The 26,763-nt window shown below is 38.9% G+C and overlaps 1 protein-coding gene across 1 annotated transcript in view; it reads right to left on the bottom strand.

Annotated features, from left to right (window-relative positions):
* Positions 1 to 26,763, bottom strand: part of LOC126154290 (pseudouridylate synthase RPUSD2-like) — a 580,571-nt gene that overhangs the window by 50,678 nt on the left and 503,130 nt on the right. The window contains exon 6 of the mRNA XM_049916127.1: positions 17,086 to 17,173. Within this exon, the coding sequence (XP_049772084.1) occupies positions 17,086 to 17,173 (88 nt within the window). The remainder of the gene's footprint in view (positions 1 to 17,085; positions 17,174 to 26,763) is intronic.

The following is a 26,763-nucleotide window of genomic DNA, read 5'->3' as shown; positions in this document are numbered from 1 at the left end:
CATACAAAGTTCCACTGACAAAGAAAATAAATGTCTACAACATCAAAAATATGCAATCATAAGCCACATGCCTCTTTTTCTGTCTCTTAATTCCTTCTTTCTGCCCATACTTAGCCCCTGTCAACTGTCATACATTTTTATTTATGTACATTTGTTTTCCTCTTTTACTCACTTCCTTCACCTTGGATTTTTTAAGTATTTTTCTGTTCCCTCATTTAGTCTGTCTATTTCTCTTTACACTTTCTTTTTTGTTGTACTGTTCATCACTAACATTAAATTGCTACACTCTATCTAATCCTTTCCTGTGGTGCCTTTCTCGATCAATGTCCTACATGACTTCTCTGTCTAATCCTCATACGGTAGTCACTTCCTTCAATTTATTCCTGTTTCCTCGTCTGACAAAAGTGCCCCTAATTGTGAAAATTTTATATATGTATGAGACAGTACACTATTTTCTGGTAAGAAAATATGTCTTCTATCAATGTTTCATTGTAGAACCAAAATAAGCAAAGATATTATATCCCAGTCCATCTGTAAGAAACAACTGAACGAACTGACCAACATTTTAGGTGACCATATTTCTGAGTGACCATCAGGCCTATGATCATCATTACATCTGGGTACCACTAACAAATCACATGCCAAACCCCGGTGATTGTCAGTGTGACATAGAGTGCTGACACAGGCAGCAAAATCTCTCACTCCTATGTGCCACTGTTGTGGCTTTTCCCATGTAGCAAGTACTGGACTGGTGTTCATCGTATCCTAGCAGTGTTCGGCTGCCGTTCTATAGGCTTGCTCTGGCTTTGGACTTGTATTTCAAGATCTCTCTCTCTCTCTCTCTCTCTCTCTCTCTCTCTCTCTCTCTGTGTGTGTGTGTGTGTGTGTGTGTGTGTGTGTGTGTGTTTTCATACACAATATTTCTGTCAGCTAATGATGACTAGATTCTGGAATGTCTCTTCACATTTACAATAACTAAATTTGCATGTTAAATTTAACAACTTAGCTGACAGCTGCACTTCACGAGAGGAAAAAAATGATTATTGTTGACTCCATTGACTCCATACCATTACAAGCGATATAATCAAATAATCTTTAGATAACACTTTATTCAGTTCAGCAATTATCTTTCCTTCCAATCTCTACTTTCATTTCTAATCTCTTGCTACAAGGGAAAGGGAAAGGGGTGTAAGTTTGTGTGTTCTATTAAAAAGTGTAAAAATGATTCAAGCTTTCATCTGTAGAACTTGAGAGAGTCAGAAGAAAACTTACATCCACATGACCAAAACAAGACCACATTTGAGATCCTCCTACCTCTCATCCTACATCACACCAAGAAGAACTTTCATTTGAAAAGATTTAAGTACACCATTTCAAGTTACCGACAGGCACAATTAAAAGACACTTACATAAAGCTTTTGGCCACAGCCTTCATCAGTAAAAGAGACACACACACTATCCACACACACAAGCAAGCACACTTCATGAACACACAACCATGAACTCCATCATCTCAAGCCAGAATGCAGCTACCACATGGGACACAGGCAGCAATCTGAAGGAGGCAGGGAAGGGGAAGGGATAGTACTGTATGGGTGGGTAAAACAATTAAAGCAGTCTGGTGGAGTGTGCAGGGACTAGACTGCCAACAGGTGCAGTGTGAGGAGATTATGGGGCAGGGAGGTGGGGAAAAAAAGGAGCAAACAAGGAGTGGACTAGGAAAGATGGACGGATGCATTTGCAGGGGGTTGCAAATAAACAGGATGGGAGATGATAATGGGGAGGAGATTATACGACAGATGGTGGAGGAAATTGTTGGGTGGAGGGTGTGAGGACAATATGTTACTGTAGGCTGAGGCCGGTATAATTACATGAGCAGAGAATGTGTTGTAAGGATAACAACTCCCATCTTTGCAGTTCAGGAAAGATGGTGGTGGAGGGAAGGATCCAGATGGCTTGGGCGGTGAAGTAGCCAATGTGTTATGTTCAGCTTCATGTTGTGCCACACAGTGATCTACTTTGCTCTTGGCTACAGTTTGGAGGTGGCTGATCATCCTGGTGGACAGCTGGTTGGTCATGTCAATATAAAAAGCTGTGAAATGATTGCCACAGTATTGGTAAATGACATGTCTGCTTTCACAGGTGGCCTGGCCCCTGATGGGGTGGGATAAATCTGTGACAGGTATGGAATAGGAACTGCTGGGTCTTCTACAGGGGTCTGATCCTTGTGGCAAGGGATTGGGACTAGGAGTGGCAAAGGTATGGACTAGCACATAGTGGAGGTTGGGTGGGCAACAGAACACCACTTTAGGAGGGGTGGGAAGTACCTTGGATACAATGTCCCTCATTTCAGGGCATGATGATAGGTAATCAAAGCCTTGGTGTAGCATGTGACTCAGTTGTTGCAGTATAGGGTAGTACTGGATAAGAAGGGGACACTTCTTTGGCATGGGAGATCTGTTCATAGATCAGGTCTGGGGAATAGTGCTTGTCTGTGAAGACCTTGGTCAGACCCTCAGTATACTGAGCAAGGGAGTTTTTGTCACTGCAGATACACCATCCCTGGAGGCCAGGCTGAATGGGAGGGATTTTTTTGGTGTGAAAGAGATGACAGCTGTCAATAAGTAGGTACTATTGGAGGCTGGTGAGTTTAATATGAACAGAGGTGTGGATGGAGCCACCAGAGAGGAGGTGGTCAACATCTAGGAAGGTGGCACGCTTGGTTGAGGAGGATCACTTGAAGTGGATTGGAGACAAGGTGTTGAGGTTTTGAAGTAATGAAGATGTCTTGGCGCTGAGTTCAGATCAGGAAGATAGCATCAATGAACGTGAACCACACTAGGGGTCTGGTGTTTTGCGAGGCTAGGAAGGTCTCCTCTAGATGGCCCACAAAAAGGGTGGCATAGGAGAGTGCCATGCAGGTGCCCAAGGCTGTGCTACTGATTTATTTATATACTGTATCTTCCCTCCAAATGAGAAGTAGCTGTGGGTTAGGGTGAAGTTAATACGGCATATGAGGATTGAGGTCTGGAGTTGAGGACTGAGGTTTGGAGTCTGAAGAATGTTAGGAAAGGTAGGTTCAATAGCAGTAAGACCATGGGCGTGAGGGATGATAGTGTATTAGGAGGTGGCGTCAACAGTGTTGAGTTGGTATCCACGAGGTAAAAGGGTGGGCATGATGGAGAGCCGGTGAAGGAAATGGTTGGTGTCTTTGATGTGGAAGGCTAGATTAAAGGCAATTGGTTGGAGGTGTTGGTCAATGAGGGCTAAAGTTCTTTCAATGGTGGCATAATAACCAGCCACAATGGATTGTTGGGTTTGTGGATTTTGGGGAGCATGTAGAAGGTGGTTGTACAGGGCGACATATGGGTGAGGAGGGAAATGGATTAAGGGGAGATGTTCTGGGAATGGCCTAAGGCTTTAAGCAGGAATTTGAGTTTTTGTTGGACTTCTGGGATGGGATCACACTGGCAGAATTTATAGGTGGAGGAGTTAGATAACTGGTGGAGTTCTTCCGCCAGTTAGTCACTGCAATGCATAACAACAGTGGTGGAACCTCTGTCTGCAGATATGATGATTAGGTCAGGGTTTGTTCTGAGGTTGTGCATGGCTGTTCTTTTTTCTACTGAAGGGTTGGTGTTCTGAAGAAAGGACATGGAGAAGGATTGTGAAGCTAAACTGGAGGTAAGGAATTCCTGGAAGCTTATCAACGAATGGATGGTGGGAGGGATAAGGATCATGGTTGGATGGTGGTCAGAATTGGAAGAGGCAGGATTCAGTGTTGGAATTAGGGTGGTTTTGGTTGGAGGGATTGGTGGCAAAGAAGTGCTTCCATTGCAGGGATCGGAAGTAGGAGAGTAGGTCTTTGACATGAAGAGCATGGTTAAATTTATGTGTAGGGCTAAAGCTGAGGCCTTTGGACAGGACTGAAACTTCTGTTTAGTTGAGGGTTCTGGTGGAAAAGTTAACAATATTGTTATCAAAATGTTTTGGCTCTAGATTTGGTGGAGAGTTGGTAGGGAGGTTTTGGGGATGTGGCAAGTTGAAAAGGTCAGTAAGACAGGGCTTAGCTACTATGAGGGGTGACGAGGAGGAAGACTGTGGGTGTGATGAGGATTGGATTGTGGCGCCCTGAAGCGGTTGGATAACTTTTGGAGATGGTGTCTGAAATACTCCTTCAGGTCCTAGAGACCAAGGGATTCAGTTTCAAAGATGTGATGTATGGAGTAGGGACTGTGACATTCCCCATTCTCTTTACATCGTTACTGCCTCAGTGGACCCTGGCTCTATCTTTCTGCATCAGTTAAGAAAAGTATCACTCTCCAAGACTAGAAACCAGTCCCCTATCATGTTTCTCAAATGCTGCTTAAACCTTGGTGTCCCTCAAAACAGCCTAACTGTAAAGATTACTTTCTCTGGATCCCACCACTCCTTTCACAATGACTTACAATTTTCAGATTCTAGCAATCCCTCGCCATCACAAACCTGGTACTACAAAAACACATTCCCATGGCACAGTCATCTCAAAACCAATTCTGCTCCCTCCACACCATACTACTATTCTACAGTCCCTACTCCATACATCACATCACTGAGACTGAATCCCTTGCTCTCTAGCACCTGTAGGAGCATTCCAGACACCATCTCCATAATTTATCCAACGTGCTGACATCCTACTGCCACCTCAAGGCACTACATCCCAATCCCTATCGTACCCACATTGTTGCTCCTCGTCAGTCCTCATAGCAGCAAAACACTGCCTTACCGACCTTTTCAACTTGCCACATCCCCCAAAACTCCCTACCAACTCTCCACCAAATCCAGAGCCAAAAGATCACTTTAACATAATTGTTAATCTTTCCACCAAAATTCTCAGCTTCACAGAAGTTTCAGTCCAGTCCAAAGGCCTCACCTTTAGCCCAGCAACCAAATTTAACCATGCTGAATTTGTCACAGACCTACTCTCCTACTTCCAATCCCTGCAATAGAAGCACTTCTTTGCCACCAATCCCTCAAACCAAAACCACCCTAATTCCAACACTGAAACTTGCCTCTTTCAGTTCATACCACCATCCAACCGTGATCCTCCCCCTCCCACCTAACCACCCACTGATCACTTTCCAGGAATTCCTTACCTCCAGCTTAGCCTCACCATCATTCCCCATGTCCCTTCTTCACAACACCAACCAAAACATCTCCCCTGAAGCCGTTTCCCTCCTCACACCTAGATCCCTACTCAACAATGTTGACGCCACCTCCCTATACACTAACATCCCTCATGCCCATGGTCTTACTGATATTGAACACTACCTATCCCAACGTTCTTCAGGCTCCAAACCAACTATCTCGTTCCTCATACATCTTACTAACTTTATCATAACCGACAGCTACTTCTCATTTGGACGGAAGGTACAGTATATAAACAAATCAGTGGCACAGCCATGAGCACACGCGTGGCACTCTCCTATGCAAACCTTTTTTGAGCTATCTAGAGGAGACCTTCTGAGCCTCGCAAAACATCAAACCCTAGTCCGGTTCGGGTTCATTGATGATATCTTCCTGATCTGAACTCAGTGCCAAGACACCCTATCTTCATTACTTCACAACCTCAACATCTAGTCTCCCATCTGCTTCAGGTAATCCTCCTCAACCAAATGTGCCACCTTTCTAGATATTGACCTCCTCCTCTCTGATGGCTTCATCCACACCTCTGTCCACATTAAACACACCGACCACCAACAGTGCCTGCGTATCGACAGTTGTCATCCCTTTCACACCAAAAAATCCCTCCCATTCAGCCTGGCCACGAGGGATGGTGTATCTGCAGTGACAAAAACTCCCTTGTTCAGTATGCTGAGGGTCTGACCAAGGTCTTCACAGACAGGTACTATCCCACAGACCTGGTCCACAAACAGGTCTCCCATGCCATTTCCCTTTACACCCGTAATCCTCCCACTATCCCCAAGAACCAGTCGCAAAAGAGTGTCCCCTTCATCACCCGATACCACCCTGAACTGCAACAACTGAGCCACATCCTTCATCATGGCTTTGATTACCTATCATCATGACCTGAAATGGGGGACATTGTACCTAAGATACTTCCCAAACCTCCTAAAGTGGTGTTCTGTCACCCACCCAGCCTCCACAACATGCTAGTCCATACCTTTGCCACTCCTAGCCCCAATACCTTGCCACAAGGATCAGATCCCTGTGGAAGACGCAGGTGCAAAAGTTGCCCAATCCATCCACCCATCACTTCCTATTCCAGTCCTGTCACAGATTTATCCTGCCCCATCAGAGGCTGGGGCACCTGTAAAAACTGCCATGTCATTCACCAACTCTGCTGCAATCATTGCACAGCTTTTTATATTGGTATGACTACCAACCAGCTGTCCACCAGGATGAACAGCCAACGCCAAACTGTGGCCAAGAGCAAAGTGGATCACCATGTGGCACAACATGCAGCTGAACATAACACATTAGCTACTTCACTGCCCAAGTCATCTGGATCCTTCCCTCCACCACCAGCTTTCCTGAACTGCAAAGATGGGAGTTGTTATCCTAACAACACATTCTCTGCTCCTGTAATTACACCAGCCTCAACCTACGGTAACATACTGTCCCCACATCTTCCAACCAACAATTTCCTCCCCCTCTTTCCTATAATCTCCTCCCCATTATCATTTCCCATCCTGTTTATTTGCAACCCCCTGCCAATGCATCCGTCCGTCTTTCCTACTCCACTCCTTTTTTGCTCCTTTTTTCCCCACTTCCCTGTCCCACAATCTCCTCACATTGCGCCCATTGGTAGTCTAGTCCCTGCACACTCCACCAGACAGCGTTCATGTCTCTCCCCAAGAATACATTACTATCCCTTCCCCTTCCCCTTCCCCTTCCCCCCCTCTCCAGATGGCTACTTGCACCCCACTTGATAGCTGCATTCCGACCCGAGATGCTGGAGTTGGCAGTCGGGTGTGTGTGAATGATGTATGTCTCTCTTTTATTGATGAAAGCTATGGCCAAAAGCTTTATGTAAGTACCTTCTAATTTTGCCTGTCTGCAACTGGTCATGACTTCTTTGTGGTGTGTAGCAATATGTCTTTTCCTACACTGTTGATATTTTTACTTGGAATTCCTGTATTTGATAAGTACAACATCTGGTTTTGAGTATTTAGATATCGGTACAGTTTTGGTTATTGTGTTGCATTTATTTTAACTTTCTTCTCTTCAGTGTTAATAAAGTGAGCAAAGAAGAATTAATGAACTCACAAGGTAAGCAAGTAATGGAAATTGTGTGTCGAATATTTAGATGTACGTAAAGAAATAGAATAGTGTGTGTGATATGAATGTTTACTCACTGTAACTAAATATATATACAAATCATGCTACTTTCCAGACCAAGCAATAGATTTGCAGACTACAGAACAGAATAATGATTTTTTACAATGAAATAACAATGACAACTGGAAGAACAGAAATGCAAAGCTTAGATGTCAAACAAGTAACCAGTTATGAAAGTAGTACTTATAACAACTCCAAAACCCAGAGCTCATCCTAAGATATGAATGTACAGCTGTATTTGGCTACTGTAGTGCATACGGTGAGCTAAGAGAAGAGAGTGATAACCATGCAAATTCACTGAAACAATTGTTAGCTCTGCTACTGTATAATTTTTGGGAAATACAGAAAATGGTATTTAATTTTCTGAAAACTGCACCATTTTCAAATTTTTGCATTGGTACTCTTTTATGCAAGAGATAAGTTAAAATGATATTTTCTTGCTAGTAATCATTAGGTTAAAGGAAAGATCTAAGAAATACTAATTTATTTGTGCCCTTCATATTCAGAGGATATTCTGGATGCATATTTTCCACAAAATTTTTAGTGAGATCAAACCATAAACACATGGAAGAGTCATGATGCCCTTCATTTTTAAGTAAACATTTCTCCTTGTGAGCAAGTGCACAAAAGTTCCTCATTATTGTGAATACTACAAATAATTCTCTTCATAAGGTATTTATCAAGCAAATTTTTGCTGACTGTAATAACATATTCTTGCTTCTGTCCTTTTATGAAGTGAGATGGCTGCCTTCACTTTCACTTCTTGTAGTTATTCCATACATGCAAGATTCAGAACACCATTGGTTATTAAATTAAGTTGCTTTTTTTCTTCTATTCAATGCTAGGTTGAAATTATTTGGTTATATTTAAGCACACATACAGGATGGGTATTTAATTTATAAAAAGATGTTCAATTTTTATTTTATGTCAGTTGTTTTTCAGCAGTGACTGGTAACTTACTGCTTGCAACAATTGTGTGAAGGTAGCTAAACAGTGTGGGTATAATGATGACATTTACTACGACAAATCAGACATTTATTAAACAGAACTTAGATTTTTTACTGTAAAATTAACTTTAAAGCCAAAACTGATTATGAGGATGGTTAAATATATTCTTCAAATATGAAAATGAATGCTAACAGAGAATGAATTATGTGTAGAACACAGGATCAGATGAGGATCACTTCTATTCATTTTTCTGTAGGTGTCTACTAATAGACCACTTTATTACTCCTATCCCCCATTTTAAACAATTTAAGAACAGCTTTAAAAAATAACAGTCTGTGTTAATGGTAAATATTATTGCCTCAGTGTCATGCTTCACAGTAGTATAGTTTCACCAACATTCAACAGACCAGTGATAAATTAAATAAGCAGTGCTTGTTTTTTATGCTTCTTTAACTGATTCATTTAATTTTTTCTTAATGGGAGCTTCAGTTATACTGTCATATTCTGTCCAATCACATTAATGTGGCAAGCTGTCAAAAGTCTGAATAGTCACCTACCACAGTGGAAGATGCGCAGGAAGATTGGCAATTAGGTCTAGAAGGTACTGACAGGGATGTGCAGCCATACTGACTCCAGTGCCATGGCCAGTTGCATTAGGTTTCTTGGCTGTGGATCTGTGTTGCAAACACAGATTCTCGACTGGGATTTAAATATGAGGAGTACAGTAAAATCATCCTGGTGCTCTTTGGGCAATGCCCATACACTGCAAGCTGCGTGACTGACATGTTGCATTGTCCTGCTGGTAGATGCCAGGTGTGTCGAGGAAAATCAAATTGCACGTAGGGGTAGACATGGCCCCAAGGAGAGATGGATACTTGTGTGAAGCCATTGTGTCTTCCAGAATAACAAGATCACCCACGGAATGCCATGAAAACATTCCACACACCATAATGCTCCCTCCTGGTTGCAGGTTGTTTGCTTTCAGACATTTCATGTGATACATGCCAAAGGCCATCTGTCCAATGGAGCATAAAATGTGATTCATCTGGAAAGGCCACCTACCACCACTCAGTTGATGTTTGGTTGCAGTATTTGTGTCACCGATGAACAGCAGTCAGCACGGGTGTACGAACCGTGCATCTGCTGCAGAGGCCCATATGCAGCAATGATTGTTGAACACTCATTGGGGAGACACTGTTGGTGGCCCCTTTGTTCATCTGGACAGTTAGTTGCTCAACAGTTACACAACTACGGCGTTAGTTTTGAAACGGCCATCTTGCCACACACAGTATACCATGGTGCCACACAAACAGTTCACAATCTTAGTCGTTTTGGAAATGCTTCTACCCTTGGACTGAAAGCCAATAATCATGCTCATTTAGATTTCAGCTAAATCGCTCCATTTTCATATTACTACAACTACTGCACTGTTTTCCGCATCCTCCAATACTCTTTACCTACCATTGCTAGTGCTGCCATCTGCCATCTGTAAGTGGTTATTGCATGTTCACATCTAACATAAGCAGTCGTCACATTAATGTGACTGCACCACGTACAATCGAAATAGTACAGATAGTACCAATTTAAATGACTATTTCATCATAACCCATGCCAACCATATTGTCCATATGAAATAATGACAATAATAATACTACTATTACTACTAATAATAATAATAATAATAAAACATCCCTACTGAACAAACAAGAAATGTAAAATGATAAACTGTATTGCACCAAAACTGGAAGTATCATAATTGTGAGTTTAAAATTGTTTCACCATTTTCACCTTAGCAAACAAAATTCTTTTCTGAATGTCTTTTTTTATTTTTCCCTTTCTTAGTTTTATTGATCTAATTGAGTATTATTCATTTTTGAGAATCAAAATACAGGAAGTTATCTCTCAATGATCTGCTCACAATGTAATTTACTAACAAATTACACTGGACTGCGCTGGAATACATAATTGGACAGTATGAATCAACTGTGCATATGAATTTTGTAGTTTAGAAAGTGTGCTCACAAATATACAAAAAAATAGAAATTAAGGAAGAGAACAACCATTCTACTATCAGCACTATTATCTCATGATTATCAGTTAGAACATTCTTAGAAGCATCTATTAAATTTTTTCCTCTATTCTTAAATTGGATGTCAAAATAACACTGATGCTTTTTAAATTTAATGACAACTGAATCTGATCACTGGTGTGTTGTAGCGTATTCCCACAAGTTTTATCATTTAATTCACAAAGAGATCACATTATTTTTTTTTCTAGAGTTGAAAAATATGGCTACCTGCACAAATAAAAGAATTATGTACAGGGTGTAACAAAAATGTAGGAACAAACTGCAGGACACATTCCTCACACGCAGACGAAGAAATTATGTTACATGAACATGAGTCTGGAAATACTTTTTTTTCCATGTTACAACTCATTTTCTCCAACTCATTAATTATGGGAAACACACTAGAACAGAACATTCGAATCATGGCAAACATGCACTCTTGGTGACATCTGGTTATGTTGTGCACTACAGGTGTTTTTGTTTTGCATGTCCACATTGCCATGTGATGTATGTCATTGCTCGTTTACAGGTAACATCAACTGTTCTAGCGATCAGTCCTATCGTTGCAAGCACAGGGTTACTATGTACAGTTAATCATAGGCTTGGTTTGCGCGATGGCAGTGTATACAAATCCAGAGATGGCAGATGCCGTTCTGATGTATGGATTAGCTGACGGCAATGGCGCTTATGCTCAATGTTGGAAGCCATTGATCATTGTCTTAGAGAACATGGGGCATTTAAGCATGATATGTTGATGACCCTAGTGTCAGTACAAAACATGTAGCTGAAACACTGGATGTTGTCCACATGACAGGCTGGTGAGTGTTACAGGATGACCAGCTGTATCCATACAATTTAATGTATGCAGGCACTATCAGCAGCTGATTTTCCTCCATGGGTACTCTTCTGCAAATGGTTTATTCAACAAAGCGTCAATCCTACTTTTGCTGCAACAGTGCTGTTCACAGATGAGTTACCATTTCAATGAGATCTGATTGTCAATTTTCACAATCGGCGTGTATGAGCAGATGTCAATCCTCAAGCAACTGTTGAAGCAAGTCATCAACAAAGATTCTGTGTCAATGTTTGGGCAGGCATTGTTGGTAACTGTTTGGTAGGGCCTCACTTTCTTGCACCCAGCCTCAGCCGACAAAATTATCATAATTTCGCAGAGAATGTTCAATCTGATCTGTTAGCAGCTGCATCTATAGCTGTATGACAAAACATGTACTTCATGCTTGATGGAGCACCTCCTCATTTTAGAGTTAATGTCTGTCTGTTTCTAAATCACAGATTTGGTGACAGATGGACAGATAGAGATGTAACAGTTGCCTGGCCTCCATGCTCTATGGACCAAAACCAACCTGATTTTTATTTGTGGGGGCATTTGAAAGCTCTTGTGTACGGAAACCTACTACAACATGTTCAGAGTCTCTGTGGCCATATTATGAAAGGCTGCAAAACCATACACAATACTCCAGGAATACATCAGCACATCTGAGACTCACTACGAGAGTGGGTTGATGTATGTATCAATGCCCTTGGAGGGCATATTGAACACCTCCTGTGAGAAAGAGTTGCATTTCTTATGCTGGTGTGTGTGTGTGTGTGTGTTTCCCATGATTAATAAGATGGAGAAAATGAGCTATAATGTGGAAACAAAGCATTTCCAGACCCATGCCTGTATAACATAATTTCTTTGTCGATATGTGAGGAATGTGTCCAGCAATTTGTGCTGCTCATTTTTGTTACATGCTGTATATTCTAGCCAGAATGCCAAGCTCAAGCAAGTGAAAGTGAACTACTGATTTTGTGGGGATTTATGGCTTCTCAGTAGGTGCTAAGTGAGAGCCAAGGAAATGAAAGGAAGGCATGACACATATGCCATTAAAGGGCAAGACATGACAGAAAATGTAATATTTCAAGTAAAATAGTGTGAAACTATTACAATCACAGAAAACATACTTAATAAATTAACATAGTAAGGGTAATCACTGTACAGCATAGACTGTAGTGTCTGTGTGAGGAGGAAGTGGGAGCACAGCACACTGATACTCACCGGTAGAGAACACGGCTTATCCAGCACCACAATGTCCTCATCTACATGAATTAGCTTGATGGGTTTTGCTAGGACTGGGGTCTCATGTCTGCAATACAATCACATGAGGACTCTGCTCAGTCCCCGCCACCATGCTGGCATCTCATACCACAGAAAACATTCCCTACACTCTTATGGACATGCTCAGAACCATCGGCGCTCTCATGCAATTCACATTTGTTACAACAATTAAATGCTTTAAATGGCTACATTGCAAGCAATGACTGAAAACAAGTCACTTTGTTATTACAGTTTGCCAATGGCACTCACAAAAGGCAGAAAAGCAGTCTGTGAGAACAGCAAAATATACTCCTTAAAAATAGGCATTTATAAATATTTGATGGAGGCTAGTGCTTCTATTCTGTATGTGAGATGCACGATGTACACTGACAGTCAGTGCAAAGCCATGTTAACAAAAATTCAGCATTAAGGTGAATAAATCCTAATGAACACAATATAATAGAAAAAAAACACAAGAGAAACAGAAAACTTATGAAATTAAAGAGGTAAAGGCCTGTGTTGTTTCAAATCACAAATACAATAATGTATTTTAAATAATACACAGCTATAGACGACACATGTGTGAATGTAGATTTCCCCAGTGTATATTACTGATGAAAAGCTCTTAGGTTTCTAAGTGGGTGGCAGTGTGGAGACACTGTGACATTTCAGTTAGTGTCATACTGATCATCATCTAAAAATGTCAGAATCTCAACAATGCTATCCAACTGAAAACCCGAGAGCTTTTCACCTATACATGAAACAGCTTCTAATAAAGCCTTTCCCTGTATATTTCAGTCTTCAACTGAAAATCAAACACTTTTTCTGCCTAGTGTATTTCGAAGCGTGGCCTACTAAACTTCAAAAATCAATAACATCTTCTCTCACAGTGGTAGACACAGCACTACAGGATGGGGAATAAACACAAAATAGAATGCTACTAAATGTTTCTCATTTCCTATTATGTTGTTTTCAAATTGATAATATTTAATTATAGTAAATATCTTAGCAAGAATATGAACAAGAAGAAGTAGTGTGGCATTGCAAGAATCACTTCACTTTTATGACTGTGCGGCAATTAATTAATTAATTGATTTTTAGAGCGACAGAAATAAACAGAAAGCCCCAAATGTCGCAGTCTCTCTTAATTTCTTGTGGAGATACAGAATAAAACTTATTCAGAAGAATGTCACAGAACAAAAAATACATCTTTATAGAACAGCTTGTGGTTAGACACACACGCACGCGCGTGGGAGCACACGCCCACGCCCACGCCCATGCGCACACGCACGCCCACGCCCACGCACACGCAGAGAGAGAGAGAGAGAGAGAGAGAGAGAGAGAGAGAGAGAGAGAGAGAGAGACAGAGAGAGAGAGAGAGATTTGTGTGGCATGTCAATATCAGAGGTTCCACAATGAATTCAGAGGTGGAACTAATGATAGTTAATTCTGCCCACCCATCTGCAACAGTTAGAGAAACATTTCCTCACATGAGACTGGGCCTAGCAATTTTTGCCAGAAACATGACAGTTATCAAAGCAGTGATTGGATGTGGCTGGCCTGCACCAAAAAAGTTGAGCTGATTTTATCTGCCAGAAAAGGTGAATAATGTTTCATAGAGTGCAAAAGGTAATTCTTCTAATTGATTAACCAGTAAAGGACGAAACACTAAACAGGAAATACTGTAAAATTCCTTTCAACAACATAGATTTTTAAATGAATGAGAACAGAACTAGAATGCAAAAGAGAAGATATCATCTTTCATCAGTAAAATGCACCTGCCTGTGAAGCTGGTTTGGTAACAGAAAAACTAAATGATCTGGAACACTGATACTTAGATTATCTACTCTATTAGCTAATTTGGTGGTCTACAACTTCCACCTATTCCATGTCTAAAGAACCTATTGATTGGAAAATGTTAAAGAGTTCAATGTATATGCTATAATAGCCATACATAAACACTTTATGGCTCATCTAGAATAACACTCCAGGAATGGAATCTGCTCATTTGTAAAATTTCGGATGAAGTGGAATGACATGAAAAGGATTACCTCAGTAAAAAGTTGCAGTGTTACCTAAAAAATGGAGTCTTACTTTTCACATTGCTCCCTTATTATTTTGTGATATAGCACAAACTACATTCTAAACTTTTGTTTCATTTTCTAAATTTCAGGAATGGAGGAGTTCATATTGATTTATCTCATTACATTTTTCTGGAAATACCTGAGGTGAAACATGTTATGAACACTATTTAGCTTCAGATGGTTGTATGTTTTTGGAAAACATACAGTAAAATATCTGAACTTTTCTGTGAATACAACTAGGTCATCAAACATTTTTAGCAGTCCTGTTACATGCCACCTTGTTTACGAAGATCGAAGCTTACTGCTCCTTGCTTGCCTGACTGCACCCTATCATTTATGGCTTAAAATGTAGGAAGAAATACTTTACATCAAATAGCTTTAGGTCTTTTCAAGTTTGCAGCCTAAATGACAATGTAGTTTCGTACCTCCAATTATAAAATCTACAAACTTATTATTCTCTAGTTTTAAAAATAAATATACAATGAATTCAACAAAATCCAATGGTACAATGTAGTTAGTTAACTGATTTCACTTATTTGTGCTTCACTGAAAAGTTATTATTACTCTTGCCTCAAATAGTTACAATAACTAAATGTTCAGTGCACTGATTGCAAATTGTGTTTCCAAATAATTCTTCTACTCAGCATGACAATATAGGTAACAGGTAACACATGAAATGAACTCCCAACTAGATACTGATCTGTACTAAGTAAGCTGATGAATATAAGCTATAGATTTTGCTGGTAACTCAAAATTACTGAAAATTTTAAGCTGTGGGATTAAAATATACCTAAACAACATCAACAAATTTTTAAAATCTCTGTAATCGATACAGATTTTTCAATTCCTCCATGGGAAACTAGAATTAAAGAAGTCTTTAGCAGTTTTTTGTGTGTGTGTGTGTGTGTGTGTGTGTGTGTGTGTGTGTGTGTGTGTTATAAAATAAGATACGGCCTTGTTGGCAGCTGCAAACACAAGCTTACATATTAGAAGAAGAAAGAGCAGTATGCAACAATCAGTTCTAGCCTCTCAAGATTCATTAATTGTGACTAACAGTTAAAGTAGGCACGCAATGGTTTCTTATTGGTGGCAACTAATTTTTGACCTTAAAAAACAGGATGTTAAAGGAAGTAAACTCTGGCAATTAATGAGACCATAATAGTGAAAATTCTGAGTGCTTGAAAATGTTCATAATGACACAGAAAGTAGACAATATACTGCAAAAGACTCTAATAGTAGTAACAAAATACATTGTTGGAAAAAAGCTCCTCTCCTCCACATTTATTTATTTTGAACTCTGGTACTGCTTACTTTTTTGCACCCTATAGAATAAAGGTCCTCTCTTTCACAATCTATTTCTTTTAAACTGTGGAACTCCATAACACACTGCATCCTCTCGACTGTGTTTCTCAACCTTTTCCATGTTTTCAATTTTTTGTTTCTCTTACTGAACTAAACAGTTACTGATTCAAAATAATTCAGAGTAATTTTCAGCTTCTTCACACTAATAATTTAATTCACACACTAATGTCTTAGAAATATAAATTATACCTGTATCTGAATTATTTATACACGTTTTATTCCATTTTTTATTGCTCATTTACATTTATTAAGTTAATTTTAATAACTAATGGAATACTACATATCAACAAAAATAGTTTTATCATCATGTAATGAGGAATAGGTTTGGCACCCTTGCTTTGGTGACATTAGATACACTCTATTCCTATTTATGGTACACACTGGAAGCATGCAACATCAAATGTTTCAGTATGTCTCAACTGCCTTTTGCAATACTAAGATAGCTTATATAAATGCCAAAGCTTGGAGTAAAGCAAAAAGGCAAAAAAATCTCAAGCCTTTTGCTGCCAAAGATCAAGACTACGAAAATAGCACATTTAACAGCAATATTCAAATATTAATGTAATGTTATGGCATACAAACAAAATATCGCATTACAGACTATTTAAGTCTGAACGTCTGATTTTGAGCATGTCCATATATGCATATATTCTTAAAAAAACCACAGACAAGTATATGACCAAACATTCCATAGTCACTTTGTTTCTGTGTTATCTCACTCTGCTGATGTTCTTTACCAGCATTTAAAGCTTGGGAAGTGAGGTGACTTTTCCAGCAATATGAGGATAGTGAGAATCTACACATCTGAACCACTTCAGTATATCAGTATGCCAGTTCACTTAGCACTAAATGTCAGCACATGACAAATTAATCAGACAATATTATTTGATACTTAGTTAAGGATCATAACTCAATGTTTTGATTTATTTTTTTTTGCAGACCATAAAATGAATGAATAAACATAAGATTTCAGTCAGTAAATTTTAAAAATATTACACAATTTGCATACAGAAACTATAAAGCGATTTATGGATAACAGTTGTCAGTTTTGTGAACCATCCTTATATGTGTGTCCGTTCTGACATACAAATAGTTCTGCGTGATTCAAATGATCCAGCAAAGGAGTCAGGAGGATAAACATACACTAAAAAGAAAGTCTGAGAGGCAGTCTTGTTGCCACTTACAGGGATTGAGGCAGGTTTGTTAACAACCACTACATCCTCATCCATGTGAACTATGGTGATAGGGTCGGAGGTAACAGGGACTTCATGCCTGAAACAAATCAATGGTGCAGTACAGTGCATACACACACAAACTCACACGGACAAACACTGAAAACCACAGACAAGGTGCCACAAACAAAACTAGGTGTTCTTAGGATTTTTGAGAAATTCTCTGTTATCTGTATAGAATATCAATCTCTATTTGTAATGACAATGATGAATATACAATGTGAAATATGTTTTATTTCATTTTTGTTCACCTTCTTGATTTTCTTGTAAAAATAAAATAAAATAAAAAAACCAGAAGCAGAGGAATGTTTGCTTTGACACAACTATTTGAAAAAGTAACTTACTAAATTGATTAAATTACAAACATTTAGTTTACGTAAATTTTAACTCACATTTATGCATAAAACATGGTTAGTTCACAGAACTCGCAATAACAGAATTAGTAACAAAGCCACAAGTCAGTTTTCTAACTAAAAATTACAGTGTTACAATTTAAATAAATGATATTGTGAAAAGCTGAATGCAGCTATGGGCAGACTAAAATCAGTAGTATCATGCAGTTCTACTCACATATTCTCACAATTATGAGGTGTTCAGGTAACTAACTTTTCACACACTCTTTGTCTTTCTATTATCCTATAGTGCACTCATGTACAATGACAAATGATGTTTTAGTCATCACTGGTGAACAATATAGAAATATCACATTTTAAGATACATTACCACAGATTTTTCAGTCAGTGAAAGTGATCCACTAAATTCTTAAATTGGTCATATAAGAAAAGAGAAACTAGACAGAAACTAAATGAATCTGTGCAAATGCAAAGTAGATTGATTTAGTTAATATGAATCCATGAAATTCATGACTACTCCACAGATATGGTCATGTGAGAATGCTTTTTGGGTTAAAAGCAATTCTGAATCAAATACTGTCACGTATAGTGTCTAAAATAGTTCACCAATTCACCTTTATTGAGACTGAAACACTAATAAAATAGGAGCATGCTGCAGTGTTTCATACCTTTAACACAGATACAAACTCGTTTTTTAAAACAAATATATGGAATGGTTAAATTTGAAAGATTTACATCTACCACTTTGCAGAATTTACTATTATTTCTTTTGCCACCATAACATAGTTCTATAGGCACACTTGCTTGAATAATACAAAGAAAATAATGAGATTTAAAGTAAACACTAATATATAGGATGGCACAATACTTTCTTATCATGATAATGTGTTCTCTACTATCAACTACACTTTTCAAAGTACTTTTACTTTTACACATTTCATATTTCAGTCATTTATGGTCAGATAAGGACAGTGTACTAATAGAAGAATTTGTGACTCGTAAATACATGGATGTGTTCCGGAAGAAAATTGGGTGGCAAGGGAGTGAAAGTTTGGCTGGTTGTGTGTGTGAATGTGTGTACTTTTACTAGAAAAAGAGCAAACACTTGAAAGCTAGAGTGATCAGTTATTTCTGTTGTGTGTTTCAATGCTCCACGAATCAGTTGGCTATAGACGAGTGGTTGTCTTTCCATTTTTTATTATTGTTCCTAGGAATTTACATTATTATTGTTCTCATTCTTTGGTATTTCAACAAAGAAAGACTGAAGTAGAGAATAGTAACACCTATTTATACAAGTGATCTCTAATTATAGACCAGCCTCCCTCCTTCCTACGTTCTCAAAAATTTTTGAGAAGGCAGTTTAAAACGTAACATTGAGAATATAATTTCTGAGAATAACCTTGTAACAGTTCAGTCTGACTTGTGTAAAAGCTTCTCTTCTGAAAAAGCAATATATAATCTGACAAATTTAGTTGAGGTATCATTATGCCGCTTATATAGGGAATGCGTGACCTTGGTTACGTAACGCGCTGATAGTGGACTTAGACTCTGCGCGCACCAGCGGGAGAGCAATGTATCGTTCGCGCGCTCTGGTCGTACTATGAGCGCGCGTCTGCTGGTGCGCGGGCCTAGTGCTGAGCCAAGCGGGTTTTCTCAACATTAGAAACTTTTCTACATGAGTGGGTATACAGGGTAAAAGGCATATTACTATAAACAAAACTACGTCTACTTTGTGTCTTCGGGTCAATTCCACAGTGCCAGGTCTTGTTGGCATTTTTTGTGTTCTTGGTAAGAAAAAAATCTAGTAGAAAAACTAAAATGTTATGTGGTTAAAGGTATTTTCTTTAAATGGATGGCACCATACCTTAGCAAAAGGAAACAACATGCCCCTTTAGCAAATGATACAACATGAATAAGACTAAATTTGTACTCAAGAAATGTTAAATATTATATCCACAAGGATCAGAACTTGGTCCATTTCCATTATTGAGCTGTGCAGAAGTAAATGATTTACCTGAAGCATTGGAGGACTCATCAAAAACTGAGAAGTTTGCTGATGAAAAAATTGTACTAGCCAAGGACCGAAATATATCCATATCAGATACACACCTTCCTGAGGAAAGAACTAATAGTGCCAAAAGCTAGAATAACTTTCTTGTACTTTTGGGTGTCCACATTTAGAATTTCACTTCTTGAAGGTAATACTGGCCAATCATTTTTGTTCTTGTCATTTTATAGTTTTTTAAAGGAAATTTTCCTTTTGATACAAGTAACTACATCTCTGGTACTATTCTTCTTCTTATTTTGTCTGTGTTGTCTGTAATTGTTGCCTATCACCTTTTTTCATTAACTGGCAATCTTTTTTGGCTCTTCGGTCATCTTTTTTGTGCAATTATCAATCATTTTTCTTTGGCTGGTGATCCTCTTTCTTTGTTTGAGTGTCCTGCAACTTTGTTTGGAGACCTTTTTCCTATGCGCAACGATCCTTTGTCTCGCAATCTTTTACTTTTGAATGTTTAATGGTCCACTTTTATTGTTTGGTTTTCTCTTGTTTTTTTGGGGTGACAAATTTTATTTGTTGAATGATTTTCTCTTTTTGTGGTGATAATTTTCCTCACTGTTGATGATTTTTTCCTTGTCTGGCTACTGTTTTACTGCATTCAGCATCTTTTAGCTTTTCAGTGATCTTTTCAGTGTATTTCATGACTCTCTCTTGTTTATTGTTTCTTGAATATTCTTTGAGTGGACAATTTTGCCTATGTGGAGAAACTCTTTACTTGTGTTTCTGTTTCATATAACTACTTTGACCAGTCTAAGGAAGGAAGATAAGTTTTTAAACTCACATCAAAGGGGAGCTCATTAGAGATAGAACAGACTGAGGAATGGCAAGGAAGGAAATGAGTTATGCCCTTTTTGAAGTAGTCATCCTGGCATCTACTTTGAGCAATTGAGGGAAACCACAAGAAAACTATATCAGAATGGCCAGACAGGGAGTTGAACCATTATTCTCCCAAAGCAAATCTGGCATACTAACCACTGTAACTGCTCACTTGGTATCACCAGTCTAAATCATTTCTCCTTTTTCTCACTTTTATAGTCTCCCTGTTGAAGGAACTCACAGTTCCAAAAACTAGTATGAGGATTTTTTATAATTTTAATGTGTGTATCAGCTGTGCTGAAATTTTACCTTCTGTAAAGAGATTCTACAGTTTTCTCAAACAAATTTTCCTTTTCATACAGTTCTGAAGAAATGAAAGCTGCCTTACAAGTAACAGAAATAGAGATCAATAAGGATACACTGGATGAGATTCCATGTTCAAAGGTCCTAGGCAAACTGATAGACAATAAACAGGTTTTACGAGAACACGGGTCTGGTCAGTTAACCAAACAGTTCATATTTGCCTGCTTTGCACTTAGAAATCTTCTCATTATTTCAATCTGCTAACAGGAAAGCTGGTATACTTCATGTAACTTCACTCAACATTCTCCCATGTCATAATTTTCTTGAGGAATGTAGCTAAGGTGAATATTGTGTAAAGGTGATGAGTGAACATCTTGAAGAAACCTATTCAGCGATCGAGATTTTCTTACACTTATGTGCCGATACTTGTACTCACTATTTCTGTAATGGTTTTTGTGGTCAATGTCATGAGTGAAATTAGGATTAACTCTGCAATCCACAAACAGAATATTAGAAGTAAAAATAATTTTCATACAGACTATGCTTCTCTCTCTAGGGTTCAGAATGGAGTTTTGTACTTTGGTGCACAACTCTATAAGAGGTTATTTGTAGATATCTGAGTAACTGAACCCCCCCCCCCCCTCCCGAAATATATATAAACAAAAAAGAATACATCATTATTCACTCCTTCAACAATTTATGTGACTCAGGAACACAAATTCTAATATTTGTATTACAGCAGATAGAAGTTGACAGTGCCAGTATCCAGACAGGTAATGTGGCCTGTGAAATTCTACACAAATGCTTTGTTTGAAGTATTAGATAAAAAGCAGCAGCAGAGGAAGAGCAATGACTTTTTTCAAAGTAGTTGGTTTTCTCCTAATAAACATAAGTATATTTCAAGTGATCTAGAAGTAATTCTCATATATTATAACAAAGTCATTAGAAATGGAATACATGTTCCAACTGGAGAAGGATAGGGTAATAATTCGGCCGTGTCTCTTCAAAGTAACTATTTAAGAATTCACAGAAGTCACCTTAAATGATTCAGGAGGAGTTACAGGAAACTTATATCTGGATAGCCGAGTGACCACTGGTCAAAATTTATTGTTAGTAAACTTTTACAGAAGTAAACTGCAGTGGCTGTATCCATCTGTAAATGTATAATCTATTTCATTCCATATCCTTGATGGCTCTCCTTCATTACAGGATTTACAGAACACAACGTGTGAGGGAGAGTGACTGAACGAACGAATAAAAGAATGAATGAAAGCAAGCATGAAATTAAGATTCTTTCTCTCTTTTTTCTTTTTTTACTGAACAAGTGATTTTATAGAGATAACACTTCTTAAGCGATAGTTCTGACTTTCTTTCTCTGAGACCCTCGCACTGTGAGGAATCCAGGAGTGAAATTTTCAAAGATTGCTGATTGGAGTTATGTAGTGTCTAAAGCAAATAGAAAAATATATTTTGCTTGATACTGTGCACCAGCAACATTTCAGTCACAAAAAGGAAGTAAGAAAGATTAGAGGTTAATGTCTCACTGGTGGCAAGATCACCAGAGGTGGAGTCTGTAACAGAATGTATGTAAAACAGAATCTGAAGAGCCCTTTTGGAAAGGAACCACTGAGAGCATTTGCCTTTAGTGATACAGGGGAACCGAGTAAAACCTAAATATGGGTAGCCAGATGTTAACCCTGCTACTCCTTAATGTAAGTGTAGTGAGCCACCTCATTTGGTATGTATTACTGTCACATTACTGTGTTTGTAAAAGATGAAACATTTTCCTGTTACTTCTGGTTGTTCTTGTTGTTGTTGTTGTCTTCAGTCTGATGACTGGGTTGATGCATCTCTGCAACCTACTTTATGCTGCAAAAGTCTCATATCTGCAAATATTTACTGCAAGCTAAATTCAATTAGATCTGCTATCTGTATTTAACCCTTGGTCTCACTCTACAATTTTTACCATTTTTTCATCCCTCAGAATATGTCCTATCAATTGATCTCATCTTTTAGCCAAGCAATGTCATAAATTTATTCTTTCTCCCCATTTGATTTAGTACCCCCTCATTAGTTACTTGATCTACCCATCTAAATCTTCAGTATTCCTTTGTAGTAGCACCTTTCAAAAGCTTCTATTCTCTTTTTGTCTCAAATGGTTATTGTTCTTGTTTCACTTCCATACATGTTTATGAGCCATGCAAAAACCTGCAGAAAAGATTTTCTACCATCGAATTTGTATTATATATTAACAAATTCCTCTTTTTTTCAATAATTTCGTTCATGCAATAGCCATTCTGTTTTATACCCTCTCTACTTCAGCTGAAATCAGTTATTTTACTGCCCAAATAGAAAAACCCTCTCCTGTTTTTGGTGTCTCATTTCCTAATTTATTTCTCTCAGCATCACCTGATCTAATTTCACTATTTTCATTACCCTTGTTACATTACTGCTGATGTTCATCTTATAACCTCTTTTCATGATACTATTCAGTCCACTCAAACTATTCCATATGCTCTTTCTGACTGAATTATCATGTCATCAGTAAAGTTTTTATTTCTTCTTCTAGAACTCTTCATTTGCCCTCTAAATTTCTCCTCAGCTTTCTTTACTGCTTGCTTAATGTCCAGAATGATTAATGCTGGGGATAGCCTACAGCCCTATCTCACTTCCTTCTCAAGCACTGCTTCCCTTCTATGTGGCTCCCCCCGTCGAAGGTTAAAGTCCTCCCTCAGGCATGGGTGTGTGTGTGTGTGTGTGTGTGTGTGTGTGTGTGTGTGTGTGTGTGTGTGTGTGTGTGTGTGTGCGTTGCCCTTAGTGTAATTTAGTTAAAGTTAGATTAAGTAGTGTGTAAGCCTAGGGACTGATGACCTCAGCAGTTTGGTCCCACAGGAACTTACCACAAATTTTCAATTTCCTTCCATGTATTTTGACTGATATAATGGCAGTTTAGTTTCTGTACAAGTTGTAACAAATTCCTCTCACAGTTCTGTATTTCCTGAATTATCTTCATTTACTTCCTCTTCCCTTTCTGTAACACACTGCTCAAAAGAATTATGGGAATGTGACTTTGGGGATCTGTCATAGTCCACTCAGCAATAATTGAGGGTTAAGTATGTTACCAAATATCTTTCACAACAAAACATCATTAAATCCTCGATCTTTTACATAAAAAGAACTGAAATGTCTGACAGGCGTCAAAATCAAAGTGGAAACAATCATTCATCCCACCAGCCTGGTTGCTTTTCTTATACTTTGAGAGCTTAAATACCATGTATGCCCTCCACAAGCATTTATCGCAGCCTGACATCTACATGGCATACTCTGTACAAGTCTACGGCTGCACTGTGGATATCGATTTTCACACGGGGTTGTCATGCATTGGCAACCTTGTCCAACCTGTCTTGTGCACTGAACTGTCTCCCTGTAGAGTGTCTACAACATATGGACAACTCATGGAGACGCATTGGCATCTGCAGCAACAGAGCTGAAAGTCCATCCTTTTTGGATCAAACAGACCACCCAGACCACCCTTGCAATGTGCACTGCATTGCATGTGCCTGGTTGAATACAACACCCAGAAACGACAACTACCATCCGTGCACCTCACTAGAAAAGATTGGAACCGCACTACTCACTTCCTTCTGAGGAGTCACCTGACACTGTAATGCATAACATAGCCCATACAGTGATGAGCCAAAATATTGTGAGCACATGTCTAATAGCGTGTTCAGCCATCTTTGGAACAGAATAAATCACCAGTTCCGCATATCAGAGATCAGATAGTTTGTTGGTAGGTTTGTGGAGGTATGTGCCATTAAATGGCTGTGCACAGGTCATGTAATTCACGTAAATAATGGGCTGCTGATTTGTGTATGCGGTGATGGTGCCCAATAGTGACCCACATGTTTTCCGTAGGATTTACATCAGGTGAACTTGGTCACTGAGACATCAATGTGAGTTCACTAAAATGCTCCTCAAACCACTGTAGCATCATTCTGGCTCCGAGACATGAACAATTATACTGCTGGAAGATGGCATCACTGTCAGTGAAAATATCAAGCATGAAGGTGGTTCAGAGCCAAGCTGAAGCGTGCCTCCAGTTACTACCACAGGTCCCATGCAAGGCAGGAGAATGTCTCCCATAGCATAATACTGGCCCCACCAGCCTGCATCCGTGGCACACTGCACGTTTCAAGCTGCCATTTGCCTCAGTGATGGCATTTGTGGAAATAACCAGTGACCTAATTTAGCAAAAATGTTATTCACCTGAAGGGATGACACGTATTCACTGATCAACGGTCGAATCCTGGTGGTCTCGTGTCCACTGCAATTGTAATTGACAATATCGTTTGGTAAACAAGTGAACACATAGGGATGGTCTGCTACGGAGCTCCACATTCATCAATGGATGATGAAACACTTGTGGGAGCACCGGCACTGTGCTCTTTTGGCAGAGATGCCACAGATCGACACCTACTCTACTTTACAGAGAAGACCAGCCTAAAAACTCCAAGTTCTGTGAGGAGGCATGGATGTCCAATCATTCAGTGTCTAGTGGTGCTATCCTTCTAGCTCTTTCCGTAGGTGCTCACAATAGTAGCACATGAACATTCGAGTAGCTTTGTCATTTTCAAGATATCCGTTCATAGGCTCTGCGTGATAATAATCTGCCCTTTGTCAAAGTCACTTATCTCAATGGATTTCCCATTTGCAGCCCACGTCTTCACTAGGATGATCCCCCATCTGTGTCTGCTCCACTTATATACCTTTGTTACCACGTCACATGCCCACAATGCCATCAGGCAGCATCCAACAACAGGGTGGGCAGTGGTTGTAATGTTTTGGCTTATAAGTGCAGATTGCAAATGATTTCAAGTGTTGCCTACATTGAAAGTTAAGATATCAAGCCATGGAACAATACTACAGGTATCGCCTATATCCAAGCAAATTTAACATACTGGACACTGATACACACATTCCTCTAATATGTACTTTTGAACAGTGTATTACTTTCAAGTTAATTTCTCTTGTACAGCCCTTGCATCTATATTCCTGATTTTAATGTTGTTAACTACACTCTAAGAAAGAAAAAAAGGTACCATCAAGGTATTATCTGAATATGACATAAATTGGTGGATTTGATGTGCATCTACAGCCAAATAATCAGTCAGAATTTTGGATAAATTGGATGATTTATTCAAGAGAAAGAGCTTCACAAACTGAACACATCAATAACATGATGGTCCACCTCTGGCCCTTATGCAAGTATTTATTCAGCTTGGCATTAATTGAGAGAGTTGTTGGATGTCCTTCTCAGGGATATTGTGCCAAGTTCTGTCATAAAAATCCCGAGCTGGTTGGAGGGGCCTGTCCATAATGCTCCAAATATTCTCAATTAACAATTCTGAAGACTGAAGACAATTCTACTCTAGTCAATGAGATTACAGGCTGAAGACATTTCTGGAGACACCCTGGACTGTGATGGGATACCAACCTTGTTGTCACCCTCCATACAGTCCAACAAGCTGGAGTGATGGTCCGAGGTGACATTTATTTTCATACTAGGACGCTTGTAGCATCCTTTCAGTACAGTGGTATGATGACACTTCAGCAAGATAATGCCTGCCCACACACAGTGAGAGTTTCTACTGCTTGTCTGCATTCTTGCCACACACCATCTTTGCCAACAAGGTCACTGGATCTCTTCTCAATTGAGAACATTTTGAGCATTATGGATAAGGCCCTTGAACCAGCTTGGTATTTTAACAATATAAAACGCAAATGGGGCAGAATTTTGCACGTTATCTGTCAGGACACCCAACAACTATCAATCGATGCCAACTGAATAATTGCTTACATAAGGGCCAGAGGTGGCCCAACACATTATTGATTTGCTCAATTTGTGAAGCTCTTTCTCTTGAACAAATGATCCAATTTTTCTGAAATTGTAATCACTTGTTTGTCTGTACATGTACATCACATTATTGATTTCCATTCAATTCTGATAATGGTGCACCTTCCTTTTTTTTCTTTCTTTCTAAAGTTTAGATTTAAATTTTTGTCAATATAAACTATAAGGTAAAATCTGGTCAT

Source organism: Schistocerca cancellata, chromosome 2, assembly GCF_023864275.1.
Source record: "Schistocerca cancellata isolate TAMUIC-IGC-003103 chromosome 2, iqSchCanc2.1, whole genome shotgun sequence".
Classification (NCBI taxonomy): Eukaryota; Metazoa; Arthropoda; class Insecta; order Orthoptera; family Acrididae; genus Schistocerca; species Schistocerca cancellata.
The sequence above is the reverse complement of the archived record's forward strand: the minus strand, read 5'-3'. Positions and strand labels throughout refer to the sequence as shown.